Below are 22,116 nucleotides of genomic sequence, written 5' to 3' on the forward strand. Positions count from 1 at the left end.
GTTAACACTAATTTACAGCGAACAGTGATATGCAACCCAAAGCAAAGCAGTGCAGCTTTTACATTTCAAAACAAACTTGCAGGAAAACATGCCATCCTTGCACTTGTCATGAAATGCAGTGACTTTCCCGGCTATTTTATTGTCATTTTGGGCCTTAGAAAAGCCCTTGAAAGGACTTAAAAGGAAGTTTGGGGCTCATGTGGTTATGGAGTTGGCAAAGAAAACACTTCCTTATAGATACCATCTGCTGGGCTCATATCTTGCTTTTACAGAAACAACACTGTGTCCTGTCATAGGGGAAATGTGAGAAATTAACTGAAATCAGTCTTTCATATCCTTGAAGACCCACAGTGCCAAACTCAGCGTGGCTTCAGTCTGGCATAAATCCAAGAAAATGACCCCACTGCCTGTCCTTGCATCAGCCAAGAGCACAGCCTGTGTTGCTGCAATCGGCATTGCGGAAAGCGAGCGTGGAACCCCTGAAGGGCTCCAGGTTTTGAAGACTGATGGTGAGATCAAACTGAGCAGGTGTGCAGGTTTGGCTTCACATTTAAACAACCACAGAAAATGTGCTGGGGAGGCAAGAAAGGTCTCTTATTTGCTATAGGCACAAAACAAACATTTCTGGCTAAACAAACTTTTGACTAGTAAGGGGAAGAGACATGCAGAGAGACTGTGTCTGAGTGGGGTGTGTGCAGATCTGCAGCAAGATGGATCTCAAGGCTAAGCAGATCACAGGCAAGCAGAAAACTCAAAAGAAAGGGAGAGCAATAAACATGTGTTGGACCCTGTAGAAAAACTGAGTGATTCCTGCCAGTGCCAGTTGCCAAACTAGCAGGCTTTAAGAAGCCCCATGGAAAAACATCTCCTAGGAGACCACGCTGTCTGGAGCCAGACAGGTAGCTAGTAAGAGTTCTGCATTTTCTGCTTCTCATGTGTTTGCTTAGGACAAACCAAAATTCAGCCCTAGACACGCTCATACTGGCTCTTAGCTTTGCTGTGGATTATAGTAAAATGTACATAGCACATATTTTTTCCACCTTTGAAAAACAGTTTAGCAGTCTCTTTCTTTAACCAATCTTTGCTCAGCAACTAGTGCAAGATCTCCTTTGGAAGTAACACTTTGCTGCATATCGTTCACATACTGTGCTCTGCCTGGCTGCAATCTCATGCCACATGGATTTACCTCATTAATGAAGCATTGCATTCAAGTTATTTTAGAGGTTTCAATTCATTTTGAGTTTATGATAACCATGCAGCTTGGAAGAAATAGAGTTTGCATGTACATCTGGTCTCGAAAATGTATTTGTTAGAAGTGTCAGGTCTTGACAAGCATGAAGGGAAACGTCAGCAATAGCATCAGTCACTGCTATTCTGTGGTTAGCTGCAGCTTTGATGCTGCTTGAGCTCAGGGGATTAAACAGCCTCACTGTGTACCAGGGCTCAGAAAAGTGTAGAAAGAGGTGCAGCAAGTACTATCTTCTTTGAAACGCAGTGGGAGAGGGGCAACTTGTCAGTACAAGTAGTATTCAAGCAATAGCATTGTCAGCAATATTGACAGTTTGGGGCAAAGATTCAAGAAGTACCAGCTTTTGGTCAAACAGATACTAATCTTTAACAGCAGCTTTGTGACCAAGGCAAGTGAGGGAATTCCTCGCAATTTCTCCTCTTGTTTCCTGACATCCAACAAATAATAAGTAATTGTTGAAATAGGTAACTTAATCTGGGCTGGTTTTTAAACCAGTGAAGAAGTTGTTTTCTAAAACACATCTCCAAACAACACAAAATATCATTTTAACAGGAGTTTAAGCATAGTGGTTTCTTCTGTTGTACCTGTATAAATTCTCCTGCACCTTTGGAGTCATGTATTACTTACCTTGCTAATGAAAGCTCTCAGAGAGGCGAACACATGTTTAAGAGCTGCTTCTGATTGTCCGTTTTTGAGAAAAGCCAGATGAATATCAAAAACCTTCTTCATGAGTGGATTGTGGCCATCATTGCTTAAAAGCTGGGTCTGGAAAGCAATGAGAGAATTTATTTTGCAGAAGTGTTGTGCCTGAAGCTGGAAATGACAGAGATAATTTTGCATAATTAATCACATCAATTCTTAAGCCAGATAAGGAACAGGGCCTTCAGTAAAAATATAACCAATAAATGCGACAACCAATACAAACTTACACTAGTTGGTCAGAGGCTAGTTTTATAGCAGAGAATAAAACAAAAATATTTCATCACTTTTGCATCGCTAATTCCAAAACCTAACTCAATAATTTGTACAACTTTCACTGGTTGCCTAGAGTTATTTTAAATAAAACAGGCTATTACAAACACAACTATCACACTGGTTTTTCCATTTCTTTTTATTTGTCTCAACAGGTGTTTCATTTGCAGCCCAAAAGGGAGAGAGAGAGAGAAATGTAGATAATCACATTGTTTCACAGATTCGTAGCTGTAGTAAGTCAATACACTTCCCTTGTTTCCTGCAAAGTTTTGACAGTTTGTGCTTCTGGAGATATGGTAAAATGGAATTACTTGGAGAGGATTAATACAGTTTGGTGTCAGAGTTATCTTGCCTGTGCCTGCTATCATCCTTGCAGCCATTGTGCAGGACGCCCGGTGCATTGTGGCCACCCAGCAAGGATGTGGATGTCCCATATCAATAGGAGATCAGTAATCCCTATCTCATTGCCAGCCCAAGCAATCCTTGGGCTGGATCACATTTCTTTTGAAATCCTACACACATCTTGCAGCAGGGTAAGTTTAGGATCTGTACTTTTAAACTGAATTCATTTACTTCATCAGTATGAACAGCATCAGCACTTTTACTGCAGTACAGAGCACACTTCTGTGTGGTAACACCGTATGACCATAAAAGCAAAGCAGAAGCCCATTAAAGCGGAAGGGAATCCAGTCTATCCTGTGGTTTGAAAATCACACTGTTTTGTGGTTCAGCCATATTCAAAAAGAGGCAACTGAGAAAGTCAAGCAAGTTTTAACTCTTGCATCTAAATCCTTCTGCTGTTGCCAAACTTTTAAGGAGTAATTTAACGTATGCACCAGGATGGCCGTTCTGCTCTGTAACAGAAACAGAGGATATGATGACCTTTCTCTTCATGTTGTTCAATCCATCTAAAAAGGAAAACTTCATCATGCTTACTCTGAAATCTGGAGACGTTCTTGTGACATTATGCAAGACACATTGCTATAAGCAGGATTTGCTCAACCACGCTTCAAGGAAGAGTTTTTCTGGAACAGTATTTCAGCTGCCAGGCTGGGGTTCTCTTCACCACAGAGGCTTTAATTGTTGTAGATGGCACTGACTGCCAGGAGTGTGAATCACTGTATGGAGGAGAAGACTTCTACCAGTAGTAAGGGTCCTGTCTGAACTGGTAACCACAGCTGGAATATCTCAGTCCCAGAGACATTCACGTACAGCAATTCAAAGAAATCTGGGCCTCACTTCTAGGCAATTTATGGCAGAAAACAGTGACTGTTCCAAGAATGCTAGACCTTCATTTCCCTTTCCACTAGTCCTTCCTTTCTCTATGATGTACATTTCCTCTTATTCTATTTTTGTAATGCCTACATGCTATAACGTCCATGTAATTTTCTCTGTTCTTGCAGTTTTGAAGAAATTGCAGGATTGCATAAGGCCATAATTACTCTGAGACCCTGTGAAACAGTCAGCATTTTGGAAAATAAACAAGCTGCAAACGATTTGCTTTTGTAAAGCCTTCTATAACCTGTCACTCTAGGAGAACAGATCACCAAAATCAACACACATACAAAATACAGCACACATTTCTACAATAGTTTTGATTTCAGTGCTGACCTTGAAACTCTGAGTGAAAAAAGAGATGGTGTCCAGGATTGTTAGGCACACTTCGGTGGCAATATTGCCCTCCAGTAACGCCTGGTGCACAATATCTGCTTCTGAGGTGCCTGCATCTGCGGGTGGAAAGCAAATCAGGAGGAAACAGTGTTCAACACTCCAGCTCCCACAAGATCTAAATGCTGATATAGGTAAGATTCTCCCCTTGCACTTCACTGAGTTTGGGAGATGAGGTTAGAATAGCAAGATGCAGAATTTGCCAGCTCCACTCAGAAAAGCTGCCTCAGTCTGATGCCAAATAAGAAAACCAATGTCAGTACTTCCCCTTAATCTCACTGTTTTTAAAGCCAGACAGAGAATGAGGTGTCCGAGTTGTATCTGCAGAGGGGCAATGGCAAGGTGCTTCAATGGGGCAAAACTCAGCCACATGGAGTGGCTTAGAGCAGATCCTGGCCCAGGTCTCTGTGCAGGGCTGCTCTCCTGCCTGCTCTGCTCACTACCCAAACCAAGGCATCGCCCGCACACACACTCAGCCAAGGAGTGAGCCAAGACAGGTGAGAGGAAAGAGCCATGCAAGTCCTAAGTCCCAGGGGTGATTTTTAAGGGGCTGGCTTAAATGTCACCCCCAGCAATCTAAGAATGTTGCAGTGGAGTGGTGACCACCGTAATTCTGCAGTTTGAATATCCTGAAGCAACAAGCAACAAGTGGAAAATGGCAACATGCAGTTTTCAGCAGGCTCCACGGTCCCATCTCACTCTGCTGTACATACTGTGGTTGAGCGTGAAGGAGGTGTCCAAGCTGCCCAGATGCTGGAGCCGCACCTGCATCCCCCCAGCTCTGCTGCGGAGCGCTGGCATCGTCTGGGATTTCCTATCAGCTCCTGTGTGCTTGGATAACCAGGCGTCATGCACCCTGCAAGGGGAAGCAAAGTCGGTGGGTTTGAAGGAGCAGCAGTGGCCACACCACTGCAGGATTACATGAGGCACCAGGACGCAGACCCAGTCTCCCTCCAATGCACTAATCTGGAGTATCCCAGATAATCCCAGCGGGGCTGACCAGGCTACCCTGGTCTTGCCTGCACCAGGTGGCCCTAGAGCTAATGAAACAGCAATGCTGCTGCTCAGGGAGCAGAGATGCAGCCGTGACTTGTGTCTCACCTGCAGCCGACTGCGGGGGACACTGCCAACCTGCGCGGGCAGCCAGGAGTGCCTGGGCCTGGGGGTCTCATGCAGGAGCTGGAGGAGAGGGAAGGGGCAGGGTGCTAAAATGAGGGGACTCTGCTCACGGCATGGTGCTGAGCAGAGTCCCGGCCCCGCAGGCTTCCTGCCTGCTTGGGTTTCCCCGGCGTGGGTGTACATGCTCCCTTCCTGCCTCAGCTGCGGCAAGGAGCGTGGGGGCAGCCCCCCTACCTGGTCCTGGACAGAAGAATACAGTACCTGGCAATATTTCTCTTCCCCACGTATCTGAAGTGAAATAAACACACCCTAGAAAGAAAATAAAACATGTATCTGTTACAGATGCTGCAGATGAGGAACGATCTAAACCATTTAAAATCTACCCTGTTCTTGTCTGCCAGCACACTACTCTGGTATGAGGGTTTGGGTCTATATCTACAAGTCACTTGACCTCACACCCTTGGTTTCCAAACTCTGTGGCACATCCCTGTCTCCTCACTCATCTGTTCCATCAAACCTGCTGCAAAGCAGAGGTTGTGCCAGTTATGGTGGGAGGCTGTGCCATGAGCCCTGCTCGCCCACGGGTGGTGGGACACCCTCTGCATGGCCCGGACTGAGCACAGGGCACCACCACTCCACCGTGCTCCCTTGACATACACCTGAGGAAGAGCATATCATTACAACCTGGCCAGACACCTCTAGTGCTGCACAGAACCACGTGCACCCTGAGAGGCACGCTGCACTCACGTCTTCTTGGCCAATGCTGCCCGCACAAAGGCGCAGCGTTTGAATTGCAGCCTCATGATACTCACTCCAGAAGTACAAGGACATTGATCAGCTCTTGGGGGGAGAATTTGTTCCAGTAAGCTAAAAGAGTATCTGAAAGAAAAAAACCAAACAGTGCACTGAGATTTAAAAAAAATTAAAGGGGAACCTTACAGACAAAAAACTGCTGCTGATGGTCTCTTGTCTCTCTGGCTGCCCCCCCATATTTTCAATATGGCTGAACCCAGCGAGCAAGAGCCACTAACCTTCAGAGATCATCTTCACAATGTAGAGGTAGCACATCAGGAGTGTCCGGATCTCAAACTGGTCCAGCCGGCTGCAGTGCGACACGCTGCTCCTTGTCGAGCTTCTGCGGATCTAAGGGGACACAGATGTGACATGGAGGCCAGTGGCCCCAGGTGCCTGAGCTGTGCCTGAGCAGAGTGTGGGGCCAGATGCCCTGCAGCATGGGCACGGCAAACCTGGCACATACCAGATGTGCCAGCATCTTCCCGTCCCCCTGCATGTGCACCCTCACAGCACCACGCTTTGGAGACACCTCATCCTTTGGGACTACTGCCCTGCCAGTGATGAGCAGTCTGGAAATCCTGAACACATGGCTGAATGCTACTCTGCCCAGAAAAAAAATGTCGGGGCAGAGAATGATGGCTTATCCAGCAAAATGTACAGCAGCCCTGCTTTGACTTCCCTTGCTCTCTGCAGTGCCTATACTCATGGACATTTCTGAAGTCAGTTCTTGTCAAACAAAACAGTTCATTACCTATCACAGTTTAAAACAAGAATCTAGCTTTCTGTTAAAGATGTACACTTCACAACAAGAGTTATTAAAAAAGCAGGACGTTTCAGCTTAAGAATTCCCCCTGATTTTTGGAAGTGTCTCTTGGTTTTCCTTCCGTTTAGTGACTAAGGCAAAGATAAGTGAAAACCTGCTGATGAGTCAATCTGTATGGGAAAGGCTTGGGCATTGCGTGGTGGGAAACATGACTTCTAAAGCTTTACCAGATTTTTTTGCATCACCCTAGCCAACAAATGGATATGATTAAGCTCTAAGCAGGATGCTTCTCTGAAAGCTGTGCCTCACATGTTTGGAGAATGATCCACAGACCTTATTTGTTTTTTATTCTGGGACAAGCTGTGGATGTGAGTCATAATAAGACAGAATTAAACATTCTGTTTAGAGTTGGAGATACAGTGCTATAGCCAGAACTTTGCTGTTGACCATGCCAAACTATCAAGTCATTGCATAACTCATGCCAGGGGAACAGGCGATAATGCAACGTGTCTACCTCTGTAGTGCAGCACTGAAGCTCTGCTCCTCCATGCGGCATTGCTTTTACATGGTTTTGTGCATATTGCATTCCCTAATGGAAAAGCTGTTTTCAATGACTGAAAAATGTACCTTCAAGGACACAGAAGAGGATGTCTAGCTGTGGAGAAGAGCTGAGCTGCAAGCGATAATGCTTTCTGCAAACCCTGCCAACAGGGTTGAAGCATATGCTCAGAGCTTTGCTGAATATGAACAGTTTGACAGTCAAGTGTTTGGCTATACTTGGTCTTATAGCTTCATAATTTATGTAGGAGAGCTTGAAAGGCAACACCTCTCCTAAGCATGTCAGGACACAGCCAGCAGGAGCCCAGATAATCTTTGCCTCGCTTGTTATAAGGGCCAAAGTTTTTAAAGATGCATCAATGACTCATGCCAACCCAAGACATCTGGAAAGCGCCCTGAGGAAAACCAGGGGCTAGTTTGCACAAATACCTGATTTCCATGTGTGCAATCTGCCAACGAGGAGAGTACACCCTGTCTGAATAGTGGGGTCGGAGCGCTTTGTGGTGTGACTGTGGTCACCTTCTGCAAATTTGGGGCTGTGGTTTTTAGCCTGTGCTGGTTTTCCTACAAATACCTTGTCTTCTCTTAAGTCAGCGGTCACTGGCAATCTCACATCACAGTGCTTTGCCTCCCAGCTGTGTGTGGAAATCAGTTCCCAGCACTGCGCACTGGGCACTGGCCAGGCTCAGATCCATCCACACACAGGGAGCACGCCTGAGTACGGATAAAGGCACCATGGGAGCAGAGATTTTCCCCATAGACTTTACCTTTCATCTTCAATAAGTAATTTGTCAACAGTTGTATTTTTGGTTCAGAGATCTTTGAAGAGGGAAAGCATACCAGACCCGTGACTCTGACCTCCTCTGTTAAATTTAAATCTGTTTGTTTCCAAACACAGATATTTATAAGCTGGCTTTTGAGAGTGTTACCACAGGGAACTCCTTTTCCCTCCCCCTTATTTAACACAGCCCACAGACTGGTGCAGTGAGCACTGTTCCTTCTAACCCCAGATACATTACATTTTCACTCTGATCTGGGGAACCGGTTGCCCCCTCTGAGTTCAAGGATCCTTTCGAGTCCTCTCGCTTTATTGCATGGCCATTTGGAAGTGCTGCTCCACAGGCTGAAAAAAACCCAAAGCCCACAATTAACCCCTTTGTACTGGCACTCCTCAGCACATCACTGATGTGAGTGGAGGATGCGATTTGGACAGCACAAATGGGGCTTGCCAAAGCCCCATCTTGAAAGCTGATTAATCTGGAAAGGACAGTTGCAGTGACACCACATTCATGGAAAAGCATATAAACTCTGAGAGGTCTTCTGGCAGATGATTATTTCAGGTTTTGGGTAATGGGTTTTGGGGGCTGATAATAGTTATGTTCAAAATAAATGGGAAATTTAAAGTTTAGAAAAATTCCTTTACCTGGATCTTTGTCTGCAATCAGGCTGGATCTATTTGAGGGGGATGCAAAACTACACATGAATTCATCCCTGGATGCCTGTAAAGCAAGATAAGGTTTTTGTGACTAATGAATTGTAACACCTATTCCCTTATAGAAGAAAATAATGAAATAAAAAAAGGCAAATCAGAGCAGCTTTTAAAATGCAGATAAAAAAAAAAATCTATTTCCTTACTTCCATAACAAGGATATAAATGATTTGGGGAGGAGTACAAAGAATATCAGAACGTGTTAAAGTTCATAGCAGCTTTTCCCCTTTTGTTTTTCATCATTTAAGTTGAAATTTTTAATTGTTTTTCTTAAATGTCTTTTTTTTGGTTGTTGTTTGCCCCGAACAAGCAGGAAAGTCTAGTCTACAAGGCTAAGCCTGCCTGGGAACCACACACAACCCTCAGGCAGGTGGGCAAATCCCCAGAACAGCTGCTGGAGTCCAAGGCTGAGTCCTGTTGCAAGTCATTACATCTGGAGGGACTTACCTCATCTCACGGCACTAGGCAAACCATAAAAGGACAGCAAACAAAAGAGCAGAGACATTGCACCCAGTGCTACAGTCAGAACAAAGTCACAGGAAAAGCCAAATTAAAAGAAACAAGGACATTATGGGGCTGTGGGAAGAAGAAAACCACATTTATTTCTAAAGCTGAGCCTGGCTGCAGGCAGTGGAAGTTGCACCGGGGGTGTGCAGGGAGAGGGAGGGCCGAGGAGGAGGGCAAAGAGGCATCACTGGGCTTTACTCACAGGGCTGGAGGCAGCTGCGCAGGAGTAGAGTGCCTCACGGCTGGCCACTCGCTGGAGGTTCTCCAGGAGCAGCCCGAACAGCGGCAGGTACAGCTGGGCTATTTTTGCCTGCTGGTTCTGAAAAAAGACAGTGTAAAATGTAAGTAAGAGCCTAGGTTTTCAATGGAGCAAAAAAGGGAAACTCTTGAGCCAAAACACAGACATATATAAATATATATATATATATATATACATACACACACACACGGAGTATATGGTGTCTGAGGACATGGGTTGGTTTGGCTTCTCATCTTCACTTCCAGAGCTGCCAGGTAGGTATTACCCTTCTAGCAGCAAGTTTGGGGCACTCAGGGATTTTGGAGGGCTGAATAACATTTCCAGTCATACAGGATATGTGACAAATTAAATCCCGGATTTCCTAACTCTTTAACTGGCACTTCACTCACATAGTTTGATTTTCAAGTACAACACCCAGGAGTAATGAAACAAAAACATTTGCTCCTTGCCTGGTGCTGGCTATTGCTTCCAGTCAGGAATTCTCCATAGCAAATGCTTCTAGTTAAAACAGTTTGTAGAAACAGATTAATTTAGATTATGTGATACAGATCAAAAATGGTCTGGTTGACGTTTTCTAAATGCAGGGCTCCTTGATGTCCAATTCTTGTTTGTTAAAATTTTATGATTCTAGGTTTGACAGAAAGGTTAAAAAAAAAAAAGAAATTTAAGGCTTCTGAATGGCATGGCACATTTTAACCAGTTCAAAAATCCGCTTTTTTCTTCTGATTCAGTATGACAAAAGACAAAAGAAATCTTGAAAACGCCCATGGGCTGAGAAAGCCCTCTCTCAGCCACTGATGGAGCTGGGGCTTCCTTGGCTGGAGCCACACTACAGCAACAGACCCTGCCATGCTCAGCCTGTCCTGCCCATGATGTGATTTTTTGCTTTGGTGCCTCGGGACACCAGCTGAGCATCCTGCTCTGGCTCCAGACAATTTCCTGGTCATGCAGCCTGAAGCACAACACATGTACAAAAATCCAGTGGGACAATTTCAAGACAAGTGGTGTTTTGGAGGAGGCAGGGAGAGTGCTGCATGCTGAGGGGGCAAACAGCTCCTGAACTGGTGTGAGGGTTTTCAGGCACCCTCTATTTCAGGCAGAAACAGGCTGTCTCTGACCCAGTCTTGGCAGAGAGCTGGCAAATCTCTCCTGAAATATCAAGTCTTGACAACTACCATGGGCTGCAGTTTTGTTTCCAGGCTGTGCAAGTCACCACGGGTCTGCACTGTAGAGAAAAGCAAGCCCACCTCCTGCTCAGCCCTTCCAAACGAGAAGGGAGAGGAGAGGATCTGGCCCTGGGTCCATGCAGAAGACAGGAGCCCCGGGCACATTCGGGTCACTTCTCCTACCCTTCATGCCCAGGAGGCTATCCACACTCCCAGATAAAACTCAGACATGGAGCACATTAGGAGCAATGTGAGGAGTTAAACTCTAAACAGAGGCATGTTTTCAGCCTGGAGCAAGGACAGGTAGTGTCTGCACAGGTAGCTGGGCACTTTCAAGGACATATGGGTCAGCAGGGAGCAGCATCAAGAAATAAAACAAGCCCATTTCCAGGTCCTTTCAGCAATAACACATGCTGAGCCTCTGACTGAAGAAAGCTGAAAGCTACTCAGCAGAAATATAGTATCTCATGAGAATCCACAGATCCTCTCCTCTGATTCACTAATTAGTAAAACATGCATCTGACTTGTAACAGAGATCTGTCCTATTTCCTAATTACAGTTTATTAATGCAGGATGTTAATTTAAGCCCCAAACCAGAAGAACACTGACATTGTTTAATTTTGTTCAACAGCCTCTCGGCTAACGACACTCTCAAGTTCCTTAATGGCTTGAGGCTTTATTATCTAAATACTCAGCATGAATAAGAGCACTGCAGTTATCTGACTGCATTGTTTGTGTTCCTAGATCATTTCTCAGAGCTATGACTGTTATGCCATAACTATCAGTTACTTACAACAGTTCCCTAAAAAGTAATGAGAATACTCTTGGTGCACCATGCAAGATCTAAAACTGACATGTGTTTTTTCATAAAATTCAAGAACATTACATTTAAAAGCCAACAAAATATGCCTGACCTTGTGCTGGTATCTATTGTCAAAGGCATGCTTTATCAAGAGATTTTTTAAGACGGAGATGGCTGTGTATCTGATATCGTAGTTGTCCTGCAAGGCAACAGAGGCTTCTCTGAGAAGCATCCCCACCAGGAAATGATGCCTGCAATATTCATCAGTTAAACTGTACTCAAGATTTACATCTGAAAGAAAAAGCAAGACAATGGTTAAGGGAACCGTTCTGAGGATTTATTCAGTTATGTCTTACATAACAGTCATGTAAGCCACACAGTCCATGAGTACAGTTCATCACTCACTTTCCTACAGTGCACTGATCTTTCAGTAAGGCCTGAACTGACTACAGTTTTCTCCACCACTGAGTTAAGTCATATCAAAGAACTTGGCATCTTCCAGTTCAGGCTAATCATTAATTTCAGCCCTCACTGTTTCAGCAGCAGCTAAAAGAATGATTTCTGCAGTGTGATGCTTTACAAAGCTTAGTGGTCCAAAGAGTAATTTGTAAAGTCAGAGATGGATGAAAAGGGGAAAGACAGCAGGATTTATTGCCTGGGGGCTGCTTTGTTCTGGACTGGAGGTTATCCTGTAAATTCCCAAACTACCCAGGCAGCGGAGGTGTCAACCTCCACAGAGCAGCTGTGAGGGTGGTAATGGGCAGTGGAGACGGTACATTTATCACAGTCGCCCAGCTCTAGCAGTGCCATCTCTGCAGCTTGTTCCACATCCTCCATGAAATCTGCATTTCTTCTTGCCAGATCAGAGAGCAGAGAAAAGGCAAATACTCCTGCTGAGATGAGGGATACAAATAAGGATGTGGTGCCAAGTGACTGCTACTGCATCCTTCAGCAGTTTACACAGCTGGGCTTTCCAGCCCTGCTGCACGGACTGGGGAGCCAAGGCAGGGTTCCAGGCAGCTGCTTGCCAGAAACTGTGAGACTCCTTTAGCTTTCCACCAGCAGGTAGTGAACACAGCTCCTTACAAGCCGCACTGACTGCCAGCAGAAAGGCAGCTCAGTACCTAATCACCTTGGTTTACTTAACTTGTACCCTTCATCTCACATAGATTCAGGCTATCTACCATGATCAAAGGAGCAGCTGCTACAAGGGTAAGGCATCATTTTGACTGACGTGCCTGGATAATGCAGCAGAGAAGTGACAGAGACACAGATTTCAATGCAGGGTGCATGTGCACTCAGACTGCTATGAATGACCTTGCCCTGACACCATTATCTCTGTAAGGCACCCATATGCCTAATCAGAGGCATGACAAGCACCATTTGACTGTTGCATTTTGGCACTAAGCCTCCCAGAGGGATAACCCCAAAGCTGTGCGTTCTTCCCCCAAAGGGTACAAATGCTGTGTGCTCATCTCAGACTTTTTTTTTTTAAAACACCACAGGTGTGAAAGTTTTTCTGTGGTAAGGCAGGGTGCATACACACAGCTTTGAAAATCCCAACCAAAGGGTTCCAACAGCTCTGTGGCTGCAAAAGATATTTTTAAGTTCGTTGATTCATAAGTAGCATTTACTGGTTTGTGAAAGTCTGATTCAGAGGAAAAAGAAAGCAGTCTGGAACATTATCTAGCTTTCATTGTTAGTCACGTTAGTAAATGCCTAAGTGTCACACATCACGGTTATTTCATTAGTTGGATGCAAGCTAATTGATTGGAAGCTGCATATTTAATTTGGCATTAGAGGATTCAGTGATCGCAGTTGGACCTACCTACTGAAGTGAACCGTTCCACAGCAAATGAAAAAAAATCTAATTCATGTGTAAAAAGAAAAGGGACAAATAAAAACACAGCAAAAATAAACAGGAATAAGTAATGCTCTAAATCTTGAAGAAATGGGACAGTACATCATGTTTTAATATTACTTGTAAGGCTATTGCTTAACTCCCAGCTTCTGTCAATCTCTTGGGTTCTTTGCTATCACAAGATTGCAAAAACAACCCTGTGCTGCTGGTTGTGAGGACAGACTCAGTCTGATGAAACACACATGTCCTCCAGGCGAGGCAGCAGGGACACAGACCAGCAACCAGTTCTTTACTAGCTGAGACATTTCAGAGAAACTGCTCCAAGATGCAATGCTCCAACTCAACAGGATGTGGTCACAGGGATGTGCTCTGCCTGTAGGTCCATCTGCACCAGCTTCTGCTGCAGAAGCCCTCTTTATCCACCTTCCTGGGGACTATTCCTTCTTTTCCCAGAAACAGAGTAGTAAGGGACTGGGCACATCCCCTCTCTTCATTCAAATCAATTGATAAAGAGGTGAGGCACGCACCAAGGATATCTCCTTGGTGATGTGCACATTATACCTCCCCATCTCTGAGCCCACTGTGCCCTGTAATCACAGATCTGTCCCTAAATCAGACAAACCCTACATGTCTCTGCCATGGCAGGCAGAGCACAGACACCACTGCAAAGGCACTTGAGGCTACCTGAGGATAGGCTGCTCTACTGTCAAGAGATGTGTGTGAATGACAATTGCTATCACTATTTTTAAATATATATTTTAAAAATAAAACTTCAGCTGGTAGGTCCTAGTCACAGTAAAACAGAGGAGGAAAGATGAGCTTTTCAGTTTAACCATCACAAATGCAAAGGTGAATGTTAACCAAGAAAGAGCATCCTTATGTTATCATGCCACTACTAAGCAACGGGGAGGCATTGTGGTTGTGTGTTTTCTCTCTCTCAGCCATTTCTAGCAGTGCACTTTGTTAAACTATGCCAGGCAAGTAGCCAAACTGGTGTAAGTGTAAAAGATTAGTAGCTGGTCCAAAAAGCTCTGAGCTGTCAGAAACATACCAAAATAAAGGAAAATTTCCGCTGCTTCTGACACTTGGATATAAAGGGAACCACTTTGGGATTTGTATGGCTGCACCCCGAGGCACAACTAAACATCCCCTTGCCTCCATCAGAATAAATCATAGAACCATAAATCCACTAGGCTTTCACATGGGGGAATCCCAAACCTCATTCTCCTCTCCAGTACTTATCTTGTCAGGCTATTAGCACCCAAACCTGGCAATCTCTTCTGTATTCATTTAGCAGAGATGAGAAATCAGGACTCAGAGGGAATGAGGCTGTGTCTACAGCAATCTTAGGAGGCCAGTGAGGCATGCTCCAGGCTCAGCACTGTGTGTCCACACTGTCATCGGTAGCAGAGCCGCAGCCATCCACGCTTGCACAGTGTCTCAGCTCAGCCCCTTGCAAATCCCATCTTCCCTGTGGTGAGCAGCACTGGGACCAAAGTGGACACGGTGTGACAGTGAGAGCAGCCTGGGTGCCACAGCCTGGTATGTGCTAAGGATTGGCATGGGCTTAACTTCTCCACTGGCTGCTTTCAGCCCAAGTTTGAGTACAAGCTTGAACGCGCTGTGCACTGCCGTACCCTTGTTCAAAATGCAAGCAGAAAGTAACCTAAATCACCTTCTTGTGGCCATAAAGAGAACTGGCAGTGGAGCAGTGAATTCAATCTGTTCTGTAACTCCATTCTCTACAGCACCGATCGATGAGACATCCTACTTCTCAGGGGAGGCTGACACTTGTGGGAACAAGGATTACACTTGCCCAATTTGTGTATTTACTTACATAGGGGCAGTTTCTTTTGGATATTGTTAGTCCCATGCAAACTTAAATATACAAAATACTGACAAGACTGATTGTATACCATTCTGGAGCAAAATGATGTAAACCTGCCAGAACAACATCTCTTCCTGAGGTTAATATAAATCAGGCTAACCAGGACATAAATTTCCTTGACACCAAACTAAATCCCATCTGGTCAGAAGCCATCAAGACTAATAATTTATAGCTCTCTAGCTAGTCTCTTGAGAAAGGACATACCTTGGACTCTTTGCAGCTTGGGTTTGGAAAAGGTCATTGGTAAGTTCAAAGGAATGTAGTGCTCATGATTGCAAATGGTTTGAAGAAATTCAAACTTGTATTCAACCAGCAGCTAAGGAAAAAAAAAAAGACAAACACAAACACAAACTGTGTTTTCAGTTTGACACATTTGCTTCTAGTTCAATGTGTTTGTTGCACAAGGACTGAGGAATCTAAATAGCATTTGGTGAAACTCAGTAATAATTGGCAAATTTTTGTGCTGTTCCCCCTAAGTGTCAGTGCATGCAGCTGTCATTTGGGACTTCTTTACCTTTTTCATCCAGACTATTAATCAATCTCTCCTTTAGTTCTGAGTCTTTACATTGTTTTAAAGCTTAGCTGCATACTGGCTCTTGGCTCAGACAAAAAGGTCTCTGCCTTCAGAAGACTCTGCAGAAGCAATGTCTAAAGGGCCTCCAAGAATCATATAAAATAATCACTACAGAGCTTTGACTGACATAGATATGTACAACTGCAAATCACCTCTCAAGTAACATACTGCTTACCTTAGGGTCTTTAGGGCTGAATCCAGAAATGTAATCATTTATCAAGTTAAAAACAAATCCTCTGTCCATAAAAGTCAAACAACGCTGGAGAAAAAATAGCAACATGTGACCAATCATTAAAAATAAAAGTAATCATCCTAAATCATGTCCATGCTACCATCCTGCCAGCAGCCAGATATGATCCTCTGGGCCGCTGCTGACTTTCCAAAATGTACTTGGTCCTGTTTCTCTGAAATTATTTGGATGACCTCACTTAAGTCCCCAGTGGACAAGAGAAATATTTAAAATGAGAGCACACATATTTCCTCTCAGGTTTTGAAGAGTTGCTAGGCATGACTGAAAACCCTAGATAACATACAGAGTATCATAGTCTCTCTCTTGGAAAGAGAAAGTTTCTTTCCTAGGAAAGCTTATCTTCTCCAGAGTTTTCATCATTGAAACCAAAGAGTAGATAAAGTACGAACACATTTGTTTGCTTGCTGCTTACTTCTAATTGTTGGGGTTTTTTCTGATAAAAGCCTGGGAGAAGGAAAGAAGCTGCTGACCTTCAGGAAGTTAGCCAAGCTAAAGTTGACATTCCTGGACTCTTCAGGGATTTCATTATAGCGAATGGTCACGTGAGGAATGATGGCGAGCAGCAGCGAATGCAGGGCGTGCTGGTAGGAGTCGGGGAACCGCTGGCCTCTGGGCAGCTGAAACCAAAAGCACGTCCTACACTCAGTGCTGCAAGTGAGCAGCTGGGGAGAACCACGCGCAGGCGCAAATTCCCTTTAGCATTTGTTTATGTTATTTCCTAATAAAACATTGGCACAAAGAAAGCACTGGCTGAAACTGCAATAGCTAGTAACAGAAAAGGAGGCTGCATGAGCCATGTGGAGATCTGGAATTTTTAAATTACAGTTGAGAGTGAAAAGGGGAAGAAGAGAAAAGTAAAGTGGAAAAAAAAGGAAAGATCTGGCTAGCTGTTCAGCTTGTCAGGGCTTTTTTAAAATAGTTACATAGTTTTTCAGAGAAACTTTAGGAGAGTTTGTGATGGCTCTCTAATGCAGCATCAAACAAATTTATTTTTACCTTGATTTTGTTTTCTTCCAGTAAGTACATAGCCATTGACTTCGCCAGTGCTTCAAAGAAAAACCACGAGTACTAGAATGAACAAAGAATACTATTATTTTTCTCAGCGGGATTGAACATGTTTGACTATGTGGGGAAGCAGCAGTGTGGGAGGGAGAGCTCACATTCAAATGGCATTTTGTAAGCACAGCTGTGCCTGCACAGCTAGCTTGGCATGGGTGCCTTTGCTACCTGGAGGAGTCCTGCCAGTCTTAGGGTGGGAATAGCTTCATCCCCTCTGCACCCCAATGCACTCTGCAAGGAGCCAGAGAGGCAGAAAGTCAGTCTGCCTCCCATGAGTCACTCCTCATGTGTGGCTTGAAGAAAACAGATAGAACTGGCATAACAAAAAGCCCTTTGCTGTGTCCAGCCATGAGCCTTAACACAGTCAGGTTCCCTGCAAGAATTCATCTCTGTTGTAAGGGGAGAATCTCAAGGATGTGGATGTGAGGAACTGCCCTGGTAACTTTGCTCTTGTGGTGGGTTTGAATGGGTGAAAGCGTTGGGCTTAATACCGGAACCCCTTTTCCTCCCCTCCACCCTTGGCAGCCAAGTACTGCCAATACTTCACCTTGAGTAGCTTATTGATGGCTAGAAAATCTGCCGACTGCTTCAAGATCGTAGTCATAGAAAGGACCAGGATTTCATGGGTCATCTTCACCTGTGTGACACTGGGTTTCTCAGCTCGAAAGACGTACTGAGGCAAGAGGAACAGTGTCAGCAGTGTGCCTGCTCCCAGAAGGGAGTTTTGCAGAGTGGTGTGTCATGACTGACCTTTATGAAGGAGCGCAAGTAGTGGTCTAGACCTTCTTCGTGGCACTTGGACACAATGTGCAGAAGAACCCTGGGGAGAAATGTGGTTTCTGTTCAGCATGCAATGTGAGGGCAAGTTCCTCCAGCTCATGAAAGCAGACACCATCTGTGTCTTATCCTGCTCAGTACCAAAAGCCTCACCGACACTGGCACGGCCTGACTTGCAGAGAGGCAATACTTGCAGGCTAGCACCCCTTACAGCTCCTGTGGCTGCAGCATCCTTGCCACAGCACAGCCCCTCAACAGAGCACTCAGAGCTGAGGTGCTCAAAGCCTCTTCTCCACTTTGGTGCTGGACCAGGTGTCTCCCCGACCAGCTGCCTTCAATTCTCAAGGCTCCCTGCACAATGAGGTGAGGTGAAGCATTTCTCTGCAGAGGGACATATCCTATTCTTCAGCCTCTGTGCATGCAGGATTAAAGCCTGCCACTACTTAAATTCAAGTTGCAGTGAGCATTAGGCACCTAAACAATGTTCAGGTGTTAGGTAAGTCGAAACCAAAAATATTAAGTTAATCTTCTCTGCACCCAGTTCTCTTTGGCTGTATCTGTGGACCTGCTATATGGAGAGCAAGCCCACTTGCCCCTCCTGCACACCCTACAGATTCATCCACACTGTACAGCTTATCATGTGTTTATCCTGTCCTCACTGGGAGCCCTTTCCTAATGATAATATAAGTGACAATGAACAACTATACTACATCAAGTCTGCAAACTGATCACAAAAACCCCACAGAATCTCTGCTGAGAAGCAAGGAAAAAATTCTCCATGGTTGTTATACTCTGATACCTTCCTGCATCCCCTGAATTCATTAATTCTGGAAGGCTGTTTTACTGAATTTACATCATATGCTCCTTGTTACTTGCACTGGATTATTTTCGAGCTGTTGCCTTGCAGTTCACTGGGGCCAGGCAGACCCTGGAGAACATGCCAGCCCTCTGGAAGAACTCCAGGTGTCTGATGAAGGCAGCAAGCACCCTGTTTCCCCAGCCAACATTGGGGATTTACATTCCAGTTCCAGCCAGAGGGAACAACAAACTATTGCGCATTGTCACAGAACCCACAGGCCAAACCACAGGGAGGAGTTTACAAGCCATTTATCAGATAAAGTGGGTTTTAAATTCCACTCTGAAAGTCTGGATGAGAAAACAGTTGTCATTAAACAGAAAGCTACTGACCAACTGGAAAGCATCAGGCAAAGCTCTGAAAAAATCTCTGGAAGTGAAGGTGGGAGCTGGTCACCCAGCAGGTAGCCAGGGTCACTTGTTCCCGTGTCCTTGCCCTCTGGTGACTCAAGCAGAGTGGGATTACAGTGCTCCACACAGAAGTCCCCACAACGTGCATCACATGGCTCAGGACTGTGACTGCAATGGGCCTCGCATCCCTGGGGGACCAGGGTTCAGCTTCCAGCCTCCAGTTTCATGGGAGCGAGATGCTTTTGGCACACAGATGCACGGTACCTCCTGGAGTCAGAGGCAGATCTCCATGGAGTGGCATCCAGCACCCCCCTTTGCACTGCAGCACTTCAGAGAGGAAGAACCACGGGAGGAAGATGGATGTTTTAATGCATCCATCACTTGAGGGGTGTCGTGGCCAGAACTAGACAGGGAAGGTGCTTTTACACCTTTTGCTGCCTTTGGGCCCTGCACAAGCCTGCACACAGCAGAAACTTTCTGCGGGGACCAGGCCCTAGTCGGTGCTGCCCTCTTGGGGCTGCAGGCGCGGCAGAGCATCGCTAAACAAACCACTGCCTGCTCCTGGCCGTATATTCTGAGCCAAAACAGATGTAGCTCCAGGGGATTTTTACACCACTTCTGACACAGGGGACCTGTGTGCAGGAATGTGACCAGGGCATCGCTCCCGCGGGGAAACCACATCTGCTGTCTGCAGCTGGGACGTGCCCAGGCGCTCTGGAGCCTTTTGATGCCCCAATGACTCGGCTCCCAGAGCCATCCCCACCAACAAACCCTTTTTCTTTTGAAAAACAAACCGTGAGTATCTTTAAAATACCACATTTTTCCCCAGGCAGCTGCCAGGACAAGGGCCCCAAGATGCACCATGCCACCCAGACGTGAGCAAGCAGCAATGCCGTCACTTAGCACCTTGTACCGGGAAACCACACCCTGCTTTACACTGTAGTTTGTGGTTTTGTGTTTGTAACTGAAGAAAACCGGATGGTTTACCAGACACTCACATGGTGCAGTTGACAGCTACTTCATCTTCCTGGGTCACATTTGTAAGGACTCTAAATAGTTGCATAAGAATTACAGGTAGAAACTGAATCATTACTTGGATCTCCATGGCGTGCAAACACTAAAACAAATGTTCAAAACACAGACAACTTTTAGTTCAACATTTTGCAGATGTTAAATATTTATAGTCCACAGACATTTCTGTGGCAATAGGACAGGCATTAGCAAATGCTTCAGGGTGTGGGCTTCAGCCCGCCAGAGGACAGAACTTGAACCCATAGCAGCACTCACTGCCTGCCTTCCCGCTGACAGATTCCAGCTGCATGCCTTCGGGGAGCAACATGAATCACTCATGACAGGTATTAATCCTCCTCTCAGATATGCCCAGGCAGCTATGACTTAATTAGAGATCACATGCTACGATTTGACCCCAATAACCCAGAATTTAAGACTGAAGTGTTGCTCCTGATTCTTCTCGTCACCTGTGACAGTTTTTTGAAGTGATTAAATCCCATTTTCACAAATGCCTTTGGAGCATGGAAACCTGATGCCCAATGAGACTTTTCTCCAAAGAGCATAGCTTGCTATTGGAAATGGGATTTAAGTGACTTGGTGAAGGTCAAGATTATCCGGTGCATACACTCTCCACCCATCTCATAGACCTCTTTTGCCTGAATCTCACGATACGAGTAGGAAAGACAGTGCATTTCACTTTCAGTTTTCAAACATGCAAATCTAATGAAAGGTTCTTAAATCTGTATCTAGTTATTTAAATTACTGAAATTGAGCTGTTGGTAAAAAGCCCTCACTTGTGGTTAGCATGTAAATGTCTCTCTCTCTGCAGGCTGCAGTGAGGTCACTGTGGCTGAGCAGGGCTGGGACCTACCCAGCCCCTTGATGAAATGCTCACAACAAAACAACTGTTCTTTTAGTGTTTGGCTTCAAAACCTGCTATTATTTCTGTTTCTTAAAATATTTATACATTATCTGAAACACACCCAGTAACTTTGTGATGATAAATCCCCACCACTGGAAGCGGAGCTGTTGCTACGGCAGCACTCTCAAAAACAGGCAGTTATGGAAGGAAACAAGGACAGTAAACAGACAAGAAATACATTCCCTGCAGAAGCCTTTGCTGGATCTGCTCCTGGGCCCTTACTCATGCTGCAGTGACTGCTGAAAAGCTGGGTCTGGGTCACAAGTTATCTGTCGTCAAATTTAACTGACTGATAATCTCACAGATCTTTTTCAGCCTGAAAAAAAATCCTGTTTTGGATACTCCGGAAAACAAAGAGTTGTGCTATAGTTTAAAGGTTCGAATCATATCTAGGGCAGCAGGGGAGGAGTGTGCAAGCCCACAAGGAGGAGTGTTTGCCGTGAGCACGGCAGAGCGATGCCGACTACTTGTTTTATCTACTGTGAGAGGCGGGAAGCAGCACAAAGACAGCAGACAGTCATGTCAGTAAGCAAAGGTAAGGATATTGCACAATGCACCGGTCCCAGCACTGCAGCGAGAGCGTGTTCCTACAGGACAGGAGTCTGGGTATTTACTGATGGTCTGTAAAAACACAAATGAAGCCCACTGACAGGCACTGTTCACCTTTAGGTATTTTACAAGCTCTCCTGGGACTTCCTTAGCTCCCGCCTGGACCAGCTGGCAGTACTGGAAGAATTTGTGCAAGTGCATGTCCTGGAAGAGACAAACAAGTTCAATGCAGCAGCTTCAGTATTTCTCAACCACTACTCTGCAGCTTACACTCAAAAATCTGCTGACTTACCTGTGGCAGTAGGCCACATCCCCAGCAAGCCCCACATCACTACCAGTGGCACCCTTGGTCCCCAGCTGCCATCTCCCAGGCCTACAGCACTGCTCCCTGCCTTTTCCAACGTACCCAGCCACTGCCCATCCCCTGGCTCCCAACCAATCTTGAGATTAAGCACAAAACTGCCAGCAGTGTTAAAATTCTCCCGTGGTTTGTACTACCCTGAGCCCCAATCCCCATCCAACACTGGTCTGGAGAAGCAGGAGCCCTCCTCTCCCAGCTGCAACTCTTTGAGACTGCCTCACCATCTGCCTCGCCGACCTCCTACTGTCCATCTGAGGCAGACTCTCCTTCCCATTTCTCTCCCTCCTCCTCCAAGGTTAAATTTAATTACT

The 22,116-nt window shown here is 45.4% G+C and overlaps 1 protein-coding gene across 5 annotated transcripts in view; it reads right to left on the reverse strand.

Moving 5' to 3' along the window:
* Positions 1-22,116, reverse strand: part of DOCK11 (dedicator of cytokinesis 11) — an 86,497-nt gene that overhangs the window by 23,332 nt on the left and 41,049 nt on the right. For 2 of the 5 annotated variants that reach the window (XM_074883199.1, XM_074883204.1), the window contains exons 23-42: positions 21,559-21,648; positions 19,961-20,079; positions 17,730-17,799; positions 17,527-17,652; positions 16,917-16,988; positions 16,391-16,537; positions 15,846-15,929; positions 15,301-15,412; positions 13,176-13,214; positions 11,460-11,638; positions 9,323-9,439; positions 8,548-8,623; positions 8,144-8,247; positions 6,040-6,151; positions 5,821-5,887; positions 5,270-5,317; positions 4,991-5,068; positions 4,603-4,745; positions 3,833-3,948; positions 1,877-2,014 (exon numbers count right to left, since the gene is read on the reverse strand). In XM_074883199.1, the coding sequence (XP_074739300.1) occupies positions 1,877-2,014; positions 3,833-3,948; positions 4,603-4,745; positions 4,991-5,068; positions 5,270-5,317; positions 5,821-5,887; positions 6,040-6,151; positions 8,144-8,247; positions 8,548-8,623; positions 9,323-9,439; positions 11,460-11,638; positions 13,176-13,214; positions 15,301-15,412; positions 15,846-15,929; positions 16,391-16,537; positions 16,917-16,988; positions 17,527-17,652; positions 17,730-17,799; positions 19,961-20,079; positions 21,559-21,648 (2,037 nt within the window). The remainder of the gene's footprint in view (positions 1-1,876; positions 2,015-3,832; positions 3,949-4,602; positions 4,746-4,990; positions 5,069-5,269; positions 5,318-5,820; positions 5,888-6,039; positions 6,152-8,143; positions 8,248-8,547; positions 8,624-9,322; positions 9,440-11,459; positions 11,639-13,175; positions 13,215-15,300; positions 15,413-15,845; positions 15,930-16,390; positions 16,538-16,916; positions 16,989-17,526; positions 17,653-17,729; positions 17,800-19,960; positions 20,080-21,558; positions 21,649-22,116) is intronic. The other 3 variants (XM_074883200.1, XM_074883202.1, XM_074883203.1) reach the window with 3 other exon arrangements.

The sequence above is a fragment of the Strix uralensis genome, chromosome 13 (assembly GCF_047716275.1).
Source record: "Strix uralensis isolate ZFMK-TIS-50842 chromosome 13, bStrUra1, whole genome shotgun sequence".
In the NCBI taxonomy this organism is placed as follows: Eukaryota; Metazoa; Chordata; class Aves; order Strigiformes; family Strigidae; genus Strix; species Strix uralensis.